At 37.2% G+C, this 10,884-nt stretch overlaps 2 protein-coding genes across 2 annotated transcripts; both read right to left on the bottom strand.

Moving 5' to 3' along the window:
- c1qc (complement component 1, q subcomponent, C chain) lies at window positions 1–4,704 on the bottom strand. Its single transcript, XM_051677001.1, is given in 6 exon segments — window positions 1–391; window positions 394–698; window positions 701–779; window positions 781–809; window positions 1,257–1,337; window positions 4,566–4,704. Coding segments are annotated over 6 exon segments (813 nt in total). The 3' UTR covers window positions 1–211.
- A 459-nt stretch (window positions 4,705–5,163) lies between these two features.
- On the bottom strand, window positions 5,164–10,884 carry fbxo40.1 (F-box protein 40, tandem duplicate 1). The gene is made up of 5 exons (XM_051677231.1): window positions 10,828–10,884; window positions 10,489–10,592; window positions 9,445–9,492; window positions 7,533–9,362; window positions 5,164–6,809 (listed from the first exon to the last, which is right to left on the bottom strand). Exons 3-5 carry the CDS (start codon window positions 9,445–9,447, stop codon window positions 6,606–6,608), a joined length of 2,037 nt encoding a protein of 678 aa, XP_051533191.1. The 5' UTR covers window positions 9,448–9,492; window positions 10,489–10,592; window positions 10,828–10,884; the 3' UTR covers window positions 5,164–6,605.

Here is a 10,884-nt window from a genome sequence, read left to right on the forward strand (position 1 = left end):
TGTGTTAAATCAAAAATTTACTATGAATGATAATGTATGTTTACATAACTTACATAACAACAAACAATTTGCTGAAGCATGATTTTATTTTTTGATCAGAATAGCCTTCTAATACCTCATTGCATGTTATAAAGAGTAAAACACTCAGTATTTTTAACAAGCATGTCCTATTGTTCATTTATTACAGTTAACTGAAAAACAGTGTAAGCAATCAGTGTGCATGAATGAGGAAACCTGAGGAAACACTGTCACCCTAATCCCCGGTTGCAAACATGCCATTCTAGGCATTTGACTGTAGCCAAACTTTCTCATCCTTTGCCAGGCAAACAGCTAGCCCACCAGAGTGCACCTGCTGGCTATTCTTGTTGTGAATGTGATCACAGAAACTAGCTAAACTTTCCTCCCATCAAGCATCAGGATTACACACAGATTTGTATGTGTGGATGACGCATGATACACAAAATAATAAGTACTAGGATATATAATAAATAAATAATAAGTACAGTGTTTACATACAAATTTGCTCTCATCAGTATTGAAATGGTCATTGATATTGGTGATAATAGTACTGAAGCATATTACAGTGTTCACCTCGGGCAAGTTTTTTGTGGCCCAGGAGACACTGAATGCAGACTGCAGGTGAGATTTGGAGAAGCCTGACACGCCTGTGTCCCTTTCAGTCTGGGCAGGCCAGGTAGCCCTTCTTTGCCAGTTTCCCCAGGGTGACCTCTCTTTCCAGGGATTCCTTTAATTCCAGGGTCCCCCTTTTCTCCCTTTTTTTATAGCCTCATCAGGCTTGAGAGGAATCCCTGCTGAGACATAACTACACACAAATGCATGTTTGCTTTTAAATCATGAAAGAAACTTTTAATCGACTTCTGCTCTTAAATAAGGCTAAACAAAGCTACTCTATCTCTAACTCTAACAGACACTTATTTTGATTTTTTATTAAGCTGTTTTTGTCATGTGGACGTTTACAGTGACCCCAAAAGTACACTTTTGGAAAAAGTAAAAGAAAAGTAAACAAAGTCACTTAAAAACTTATGATCATCAAAAATGTATCAAACCAAGTGGCATATGCACACAAACTGCAAAATGCTAGACCTGTTCTCAAAGCTAACTTTACATTTCCAAGCCCCTTTTCTTCAACTAAGCAATTTGAAAAAGTAATTATTCAGTCGGAGCATTGCTTAATCTGTATTTCTGTTCTGTATATCTAACTAGATAATATTTTCAAAAAGCATAGTCAGTCTCACCAGGATCCCCTCTCTCTCCCTTCACCCCTTCCCTTCCATCACGTCCAGGAAGTCCAGGGATACCCGGCAAACCTGGGGTCCCTGCAGAAGGACAAGTGTCCATGGAACCCAAAGAAAGGCAGAGAGAAACTACTAAAAGTGTTCCAAACATTATATGACCACCAAACATGTTTGTTACAGAACGAGGAGATAACCAAACCAATGAGCTCCACTTGAAACACTGAGCACTGAACTTCTTTTGTTCACAAACACAAGAACAGGCAAATGAAATGACAAGCATACTGAGTTCCTCTTTTATGATGCATCTGCAGGACAGTGTTGCACCCTTCCACTGACTTGTCTTTGTCGTATATTACACTGTAAAAAGTGGCAACCTTCTATTTTTACCTTAAGGAACTATTTCTACCTGATTTTACCCTTAAAAATAATTTTGTCAGTGAAACCTATTGCACTCAAAAAATGAAGTCACTACCCTTACTTAATTATTCACTGAGACAGTATCTTCTTTTTCTTCTTCCTCTTCTTTTAGCTGCTCCCATTAGGGGTCACCACAGCAGACCATCCATGATCCGCATATTTGACTTGGCACAGGTTTTACACCGGATGCCCTTCCTGACGCAACCTCTAGTGGTTGGGGGACTCTATACATTGAGACAACATAATTGAGTTAAATTAGGTCAAATCAATGTACTATAGTAGCTTTAACTCAACTTTATTTGTTTAGTTAAACTCAATTTAATAATGTTCAATTTAATTAATTTTCTTTTGTTGGTCCAACTTAATTTATTATATTAATCATATGCCAGGTGAGCAAGTGTAATGTTGCATTCCATTAAACTCGGAAAGTCAGATTTTCCAACTTCCTACAAGGAAAAGTGCAATGGAATGCTACTTGAAGTCAGAATTCCAACTGGGAAACTAGTGCGGAAATTTTCAATTTTGATATTAAAGCTTGTTTAACAAATGCCTGCAAAAACAGGTGTATAAAACATGGTAAATTATACTCTCTTTTGATAACCGTACACCTGCAGCACAAATGCTTGCATTGCAGCATTGTTTATCAGTTGGGTTGCTACTACACATCTCTGGTGACAGTCAAACCCCTGCTAAGCTAACGGGAGCATTGCAGTTTTGTTTCTTTACACGTCATCATCCGAGCATCTGGAAATGGAATGCCTTTATGGTCGGAGATCGGAGATATCAAGTAGGAATATTCCATATCCGAGTTGAATGGAACGTAGCATAAGGACAGTGAATTTGCACTGTCAATTTGATAGCAACTGCTTATGGAACTAAGCAGCAGTCATACAAACATGAAAGTCCACCCTCAATCTAAACACAATAGCCAATCTTCACCACAATTGTAACCCCCAAAACTCCAGCCTAACAAACACTCTTTTTAAATACAAATATAACAGAACATTATACATGAAAAACTCTCCTCCTATTCTCATTTTGCTCAAAAATGCATAAAATAACATGTAATTTCAACATTTATTTACCCTATCCAGTAAAAGAATACTGGGAAATGGAAATCCCTGGCCCAGTTTCATCAGTGTTATAAAAAGCATTTATGTAGTCCCAGCTCAAATGGATTAAGTAAACTTACATTTTTTACAAATTCAATTGGATAGAACGCAATGAAATCATGTTGTGGCAAAATGTTCTAGAATTGTGTTGCTTTAATTCATTTTAATTAAGTAAAATGAACAACCTGCAAAAATCCTTTTTTGAGTGTGGAGTGAAGTTGATTCAGTGATGTTAAATAATATATTTTGACTTGATTAAAACCAGTTGATTTATATGTTACCACATGACATATTTTTTACGAGTACATTTCTTCAGTGTACAATGTTAAAAGTGGTTGTGTGAAGTTATTTCTACTTGAACTAACCCTTAAAAATTATCTAATGTTGTCAGGTTGATGCAGTAATTTTAATAATATTGTTGACTTTAATTAAACCAGTTTATTTAGAAGTTACCATTATTATTCACAAAAACTTACCCAGACAAAACTCAATTCATAATTGGTTTGTGTATAGTAGTATAGTGTCACCTGATTTAAAAGAATATTCTCAGGGAATTTTTCCAAAAATTCAAAAGGGTGTTTCCTTTTGATTTCTATAGTTGCATAAGACATTTCATGAGGAGTTTATAATCACAATTTTACATGAAAAGAAAAGCTGCATAAATAAGACATTGCAGTTTTTTCCACACATTTTATTTTCATCAGATACACATTTTACTGTTATGACAAAATGAATGAATAGGATTTCAGAATTTAGATTACATCTACATTAATTCAGTTTAGCCACAGTGTACAGCCATGGTCTATAAAACATCACTTTAGATCTCTTGTTTTTATTGAAATTTGTTAAATGGGCATATTTATCGGAGAAATGAGAGCAACACAAATTTAATACAGCATGCGAACAGTGCAGATTAGGTGATTTTTTTTTATTTTTGCTTTAAAATGCTTACATCACTGCTACAGTAAAAAAACCTTAATCAAAAACCATTTGCAATCAAATGTTTAATATGTATGAAGTCTACTCTATATTAGGATAGTTTAAAAATCCATAAAACACGGCAGACGCCTGTCCAGAGCTTTTGGACATTTTGTTGCCATCAGTATTGTCAGACCTGAAAGGCTCAATCCATACCTTATCATTTTGAGCTAATTTCAGTATGGCTCCACCTGACACAACCTGAGATAGTAATCCTAGGTTAGAGTCACAAAAACTGAGGCTGACAGGAGATGCACTGTTACTCTTAAGCCTAAAACATAAGCATCCCTCAGACATCAAGTGAAACACAAAGTAGTACACCCCAGGAACCTTGCAGATGAAGTAGCCAGTTTGAAGGCTGAAATGACCATTGACATTGCTAAGTTTCACATCAAAGGTCACAGGCTCGCCAGGTGGAGGATAAATTAATTTACTTCGCAGCAGAGGGAAGGCTGGTTTCTGACTGGTCATGGTTCTGTCAGTGCCTCCACTGGATCCCCTTGAACCCTTAGGGCTGAAGGGACCAGGTGGGCCCTGCAGACCCAGCTAACTCTTTGGGCCAAGTTCTCCTAGGGGGCCCCTGCTGCCCATCTCTCCTTTAAATTTATCCAGTTCAACCTTGTTTAGCTCAACCTGCAATGCTGACAAAACAATTTGTTTCAAGTCATTTCACTGCCTTCATATTAAAAATGGTAAACTCATTGATCATGTGGGAATGCTACAATTCAACTTCTTAAAATTGTATAAAACTATAGTCATGGACATGGAGTGCATGTCATACATTGACACATTACTTCCTTACCTGGATTTCCTTGCTCTCCTTTTGGTCCCTGCATGCTGTCCCTGCCAGGGATTCCATCCAACCCATCTTTTCCATCCTGTACCAGACAGAAATCCTGACAGGAAACAAAGGGGAGCAGAACTTTCACCCATAAAAACATCAAAATTCGTCAATTTCTTTTTTATGATTATTATGATTATACAATCATTCAGTCTTTTACAGTTAGACAATTCTGACTTACCAGTGTCTCTCAGTAAATTTTACACTTTTTTGCTGATTTTGGAGTTTAAAAGAAAAAAGCTTGCTGTTGAGAGGAAAAAAATCACAATAGTTTCATTTCCCCAAAATGTGAACTATTGAACAACTGTTGAAAGTGCAACAGATGCAAAAATGTTCTTCCTTATTCACCACCAAAATGTTCTCTACTATTTGAAATATATACGTTTTTTAATTCTTTAAAATTCAATACATGTACTAATTAGACACAAATCTGTCATGACTGTAAGCCATTGCAGTCCAGTTAATTCAGCTCTGAAATAACTAATACATATTTTTAAGACAAAGATGACCACCTTTCCACTATCACATTTTAAAAGAGAGAGAAAAGTAAAGAAACAAGTGCAGTATAACTAAAATGTTTTATTTTTTTCATTTATTTTTGAAAATTATTAAAGGAATATTCTGAGTTCGTTTAGTAAGTTAAGCTCAATCGACTGCATTTGTGGCATAATGTTGATAACCACAATAAATTGTTTCGACTCATCCCTCCTATTCTTTAAAAAAAGCACAAATCAAGGTTACAGTGAGGCACTTACAATGGAAGTGAATGGGGCCAATTTTTGGAGGGTTTAAACACAGAAATGTGAAGCTTATAATTTTATAAAAGCACTTGCATTAATTATTATGTTAAAACTCATGTGTTATTTAAGCTGTACAGTTGTTTAAGTCATAATTTTTACAGTCGTTTTAGGGTTTTAGGGTTTGTTGACATTACATCATCATGGTAACAAAGTTGTAAAACTGGCAATAATTTTATACAGAAAAGGTTTGTAAGTGTTTTTATTACATCATGTTAAAACACATATTGTTTACGTCTTGTTGCTATACTTTTGAAATGTTTTGGAATTGGCCTCCATTCACTTTCATTGTAAGTGCCTCACTCTAACCTTGATTTTTTGCTTTTTTTAAAAGAATAGGTCGGACTAGTTGAAACTATTTATTGTGGTTCTCAACATTATGCCACAAATGCAGTCGATTGAGCCAGATTTTTTTTTTTTTTTTTAAGAAAATTGGAAATTGATTTTTGTGGTAAATGATATTATGCCACAAATGCTGTCAATTGAGCTTAACTTGTATTGAACCTGGAATATTCCTTTGAATAAAAGTTTTGCTACTGTACATATTATTTAACAAACAACATGAGGATTTAACTAAATGCTTCATACGGCACTAACTTTGCAAGAGGCTGATTATTTCTTTTGTTTGTTTGTTTGTTTTTGTCTTATAGATTTTTTTTTCTGTTAACGTTTCTTAATATGATATTCTATTATTTAGAGAGGTTGTATAAAACTCTCTCTAATAGATGACATGCTAGGTCCTTGCTTTTACACCCTGAGAAAAGCACTTATTCATAAACAGACATTTTCCTTGGTTTTCCATCAAATTCACTGGGCAAACTGAATAAAACAAAATGAAAACAGAAATAAAACAAAACCTGCAGGAATCCTGATGATTGTCAGCATAAGGGAAAAGGCATATTAACACAACCATATTTGAAAATGTGTTAATGTAATGTAACATTATAAACATCATTTTAATTACAAATGTACAGATATATCAAAGTGGCACCAACAGAATTCCACTATAGATACTGTAGATGATTGTCTAAATCACATGCCAAAACAAGATTAATCACGTAGGATTAACATAGCAATACAATAAAAACATAATTGATACTTAATGTTATATGTTGTTATACATCCTGTTATATGTCCATTATTAGGCTGAAGGGGGTTCAACAGTAAAATCTTAAATTCAGTGTCTGTTATAGTCAAAATATTACTAGTTTTTGATGAACATGGAGACCAGACTGTGATTCTTCCTCTCGTCCCCCTCTTGGCAGTCATAAACACCAGTTAAAGGAACAGGTTCTGTCTTACTCTCCTTCTGGTAGTATGGACAATCCTTTAGATGTTCAGAAATTGGAGGCAATTTGTCAAAGCACCAGCTATCCACAGTGGAAAACAGGTTGCTAAACTGCCAAACCTGAAGAAGTTTAGCAGGACCATTAATGTAATATAAATACAAACAGTTATTTTATACACTCACTTAGCACGTTATATAGGAACACCTGTACACCTACTTATCCATGCGATTTTCTAATCAGCCAGTCATGTGGGAGCAGTGCTATGTAAAATCATGCAGATATGGGTCAGGAGCTTCAGTTAATGTTCACATCAACCATCAGAATGAGGAATAATGTGATCTCAGTGATTTCGACCATGGCATGATTGTTGGTGCCAGATGGGCTGGTTTGAGTATTTCTGTAACTGCTGATTTCCTGGGATTTTCATGCACAACAGCCTCTAGAGTTTACTCAGAATAGTGCCAATACAAAAAACATCCAGTGAGCAGCAGTTCTTCAGACGGAAAGCCTTGTTGATGAGAGAGGTCATGGAGAATGGCCAGACTGGTTCGAGCTGACAGAAAGTCTACGGTAACTCAGATAACCACTCTGCACAATTGCTGTGTGCAGAATAGCATCTCAGAATGCACAACACATCGAACCTCGAGGCAGATGGGTTACAACAGCAGAAGAGCACGTCTGGTACTTTATTAGAGCCATAGTGTTCCTAATAAAGTGCTCAGTGAGTGTATGTCCATGCATACTGTACACAGACTATATTTTCTATGCATGTTTGCCACTTTTCATTAGTTAAAACTGAAATGGATAAAAGGAGAATTGACAATATCTCATAAATATCTTACCTTCTTTCTGCTTCTCCAGCACCGGCCACCATGAGAGTAGACCTTCTTCTCCCACTTCAGTGAGACCATCCCTCTTTCATTCAGCAAGGTGCTGCACACTTCTCTCATGAGTCGGGATACCAGAGACAACTGGGTCAGGGTGAAGCTGTCAAGAAATCCAACAATGTGGACTAGAACCTCAAAGGGAAGCTTGCTTAGAGCATCCGTATTGCGTGCACACTTTCTCTCCATCGTCACCGTTTTCACACCTTCATATAAAATATCTGAAACTTCAGGTCTGAGGCAGAATGTGCTGAGGTCTTTATTGTAGAAGACCATCGCTCTTTGAGAACTGGGCTGGAACCTTCGTTGAATGAAAGTGCAGCCCAGGTAGGCAAGAGGACAACGCTGTTCAAACCAACCACTGGCACAACTCTGGATGTCGGAGTGAACATTCTTGAAGTGTGAAGGATACTCATCTCTTCTAAATGTGTGATTGCACAGGTATGTGAATGCAGAGCTGGATTTGTTGTGTCTTCTTGTGACACTCTCCGGTTGAATTTGGACATGAAGTTTCAAAGCCCGGTCAGCGATGATATCTGCCAGTGAGTTCTCTGGTTTGAAAGGAGCTGAGTAAAAATCATATGTCTGTGTTCCAACGTCCAGAAGAAGAGCATCTGCAGACCTGGATTCGGCTATGAGGTGTCCCCGTAATTCCCTCTCCAAAGAACACAACAGAGTAGCTTGAACTTCATCCCATTTTGGCATGTCATCAATTTCAACACCTAGGTCCGATGTGTCAACACTTACGCTCACCTTTTTGTTATGCGAGGGGTTTCGAATGCGACTTTGTTTCGCTTTGAAGCTGGTTGGGATTTTGAAAGTGCGGACCGATTTAATCTTAATGGGCTCCAAATGTTCGTATATGAATTTCTTCTTGGGTCTCGTGTCGCACGCGAACAGGGATGTGGCGATGAGGAATTTGTCTTCATCCATTTCGTATGCATTGTATTTCGGTATGTCAGAAGGGGTTTCGTGACTGTCATTTTGCACTTGTGGCTCTTCTTGTATGATTTCTAACCTGCTTGGGTTAGCTTGTGGCTTTATTTCAGTGCCACTTGAGGATGCAGGATTTTGCCCTAAAGATTTGATGGTATGTTTGCAGCCACTCAATTCCATACTAAACATTCTCTCCCAAATGTTATAGCTCTCAAGATCCACCAAATTGGGATTCCTTGCTAAAGCTTCTCTTTCCTCCTGAGTCAGTCCTTCTTCCTGAAACTCGGTGTTTGAAGCAATGCCTGCAGACGCAGTTGCTTCCTCTACTCCATTTGAGAGCGGTACCCCTCCCACGGCTCCCTCTAGCACCATAACTGAAGGTTCCTCAGCCACCTTTTCTATAAGTTCTGGAAAAAGATTCTTCATTTTGAGTGATCTAAACAGATGCTGCTGGTCCCTTAGAGCCATTGAGAGATCCAGAGGTTCCTGTGCGTGGTTCTCCTTTAAGATGTTCTCATAGAACTCAGGGGTTTCAGACTCTTCAATGGGCCATCGGTTCCACTCCATGGAGCAGGAGACAATGCTGGCAGGACATAACTCCAAGTGCTTTGCTAACTTTGATCGGCACATGGCGAATGGGCAGCCATATTCAACATTGAGGCAAGGCACCCTCTCATTAGGGCACAAAAGCATGTGTTCTTCTTCCTTGCAGAGGTGAAACACAGCGCCGCACAGCAAACGGCAACTGATGATCACACACGAGACAGAAATCTCTACTGGGGTCTTGCAGCGTCGGCTGTGGCAACTCTCACAGTGTCGATGAAGTTTGGATGTTTCAGTCCTTTGCCTGCCCTGTGATAAAATCCATGATAATAAGGTGGTAAAATATTTGTATGTGTTTTAGACAGAATAGAAACTTTTGAAAGTGTCTCACCATAACTGTAAGTGGTTATTAATATCAAGGTTGTCAAATGATGATTGTCTGAAAAAGAGTAGTAGCATGGAAATTGTTATTATTATTCAGATTCAGCTGATGTTTTCTTATTCAAACGAACCCACAGAACATTTTTACTATATATATATATATATATATACAGCCAATCTGAAGTAACCTAGAATTAAAGAAAGTTCACCCAAAAATAAAAATTAATTTACTCATCCTCATGCCATCCCAGATGTGTATGAATTTCTTTCTTTTGCTGAACACAAACAAGGATTTTAAGAAGAATATTTCAGCTCTGTAGGTCTATACAATGTAAGTGAATGGTGGCCAAAATTTTGAAGCTCCAAAAAGCATATAAAGGCAGCACAAAAGTAATCCATAAGACTCCAGTGGTTAAATCTACATCTTCAGTAGTTATATGATGTGCGGGTGAGAAACAGAATAATATTTAAGTAAATTTTTACTATAAATTCTCCTTCCTGCCCAGTAGGTGGTGATATGCATGAAGAATGCAAATCACCAAAAACAAAAGAAGAAGAGTGTGGAAGTGAAAGTGGAGATATATAGTAAAAAAGACTTAAATATTGATCTGTTTCTCACCCACACTTATCATATCGCTTCTGAAGATATAGATTTAACCACTGGAGTCCCACGGATAATTTTATGCTGACTTTATGTGCTTATTAGACATTCAAAGTTCTGGCCACCGTTTGCATTGTATGGACCTACAGAGCTTAGATTTTCATCTAAAAAACTTAGTTTGTGTTCAGCAGACGAAAGAAAGTCATGAGGGTGAGTAAATAAGAGAATTTTCATTTTTGGGTGAACAAACCCTTTAAGTGCCCTAATCAAGGTCACACAAAGGAAGTAGCTCAAGAATCAACCATTCAAGAGGTGGAACTTACAATCTTTCATTTACCAGCTAAGGTTTTTAACCATTTAGTCTTCCCAATTCAGTTAATGTGGTGTAGCAAACACACATTTAAAGCATTGTCCAAAGTTAACACACAACTTCTCTCAACAGGATGTACTTACCTTATGGAAACACATCTGACATCTAGTACACTGTGTGCTTTATATCATCTGTGCAGACCAGGCAGCATTACCGTCTTTCCATTTTAATGTAGGCAAAAATGCAACTGTTGATGTACATGATTTATATAAATTTGCATATTTACATTTTCAGAAATATGGAAAGCTCATCATCATAAACTCATTTTATTGGTCATACTCAGAATGCAAAAACAAACACACAAGTTAAGATGTTTCTTTTTCTTATTCCTAAAGTATAATGATTTCTAGACTACCAGGATTGCATTGATCTTTTGCAGAGCATTTGGCAGACACTTGAAAGGCAAACAAAAGTTGTCCTACCATAGTGTTTGCACAGTGAGGTCCACACTGTGTTCAGCTCAGTCACCTAATGTCTTT

This window comes from Myxocyprinus asiaticus, chromosome 38 (genome assembly GCF_019703515.2).
Source record: "Myxocyprinus asiaticus isolate MX2 ecotype Aquarium Trade chromosome 38, UBuf_Myxa_2, whole genome shotgun sequence".
NCBI lineage: Eukaryota > Metazoa > Chordata > Actinopteri > Cypriniformes > Catostomidae > Myxocyprinus > Myxocyprinus asiaticus.

What these genes read in the sequence shown, in the direction of transcription:
- fbxo40.1 (XM_051677231.1), bottom strand. An exon ending in GCTGGAGAAGCAGAAAGAAG is followed by an intron (nt 6,810 to 7,532) that starts GTAAGATATTTA and finishes AAACTTCTTCAG; the next exon opens with GTTTGGCAGTTTAGCAACCT.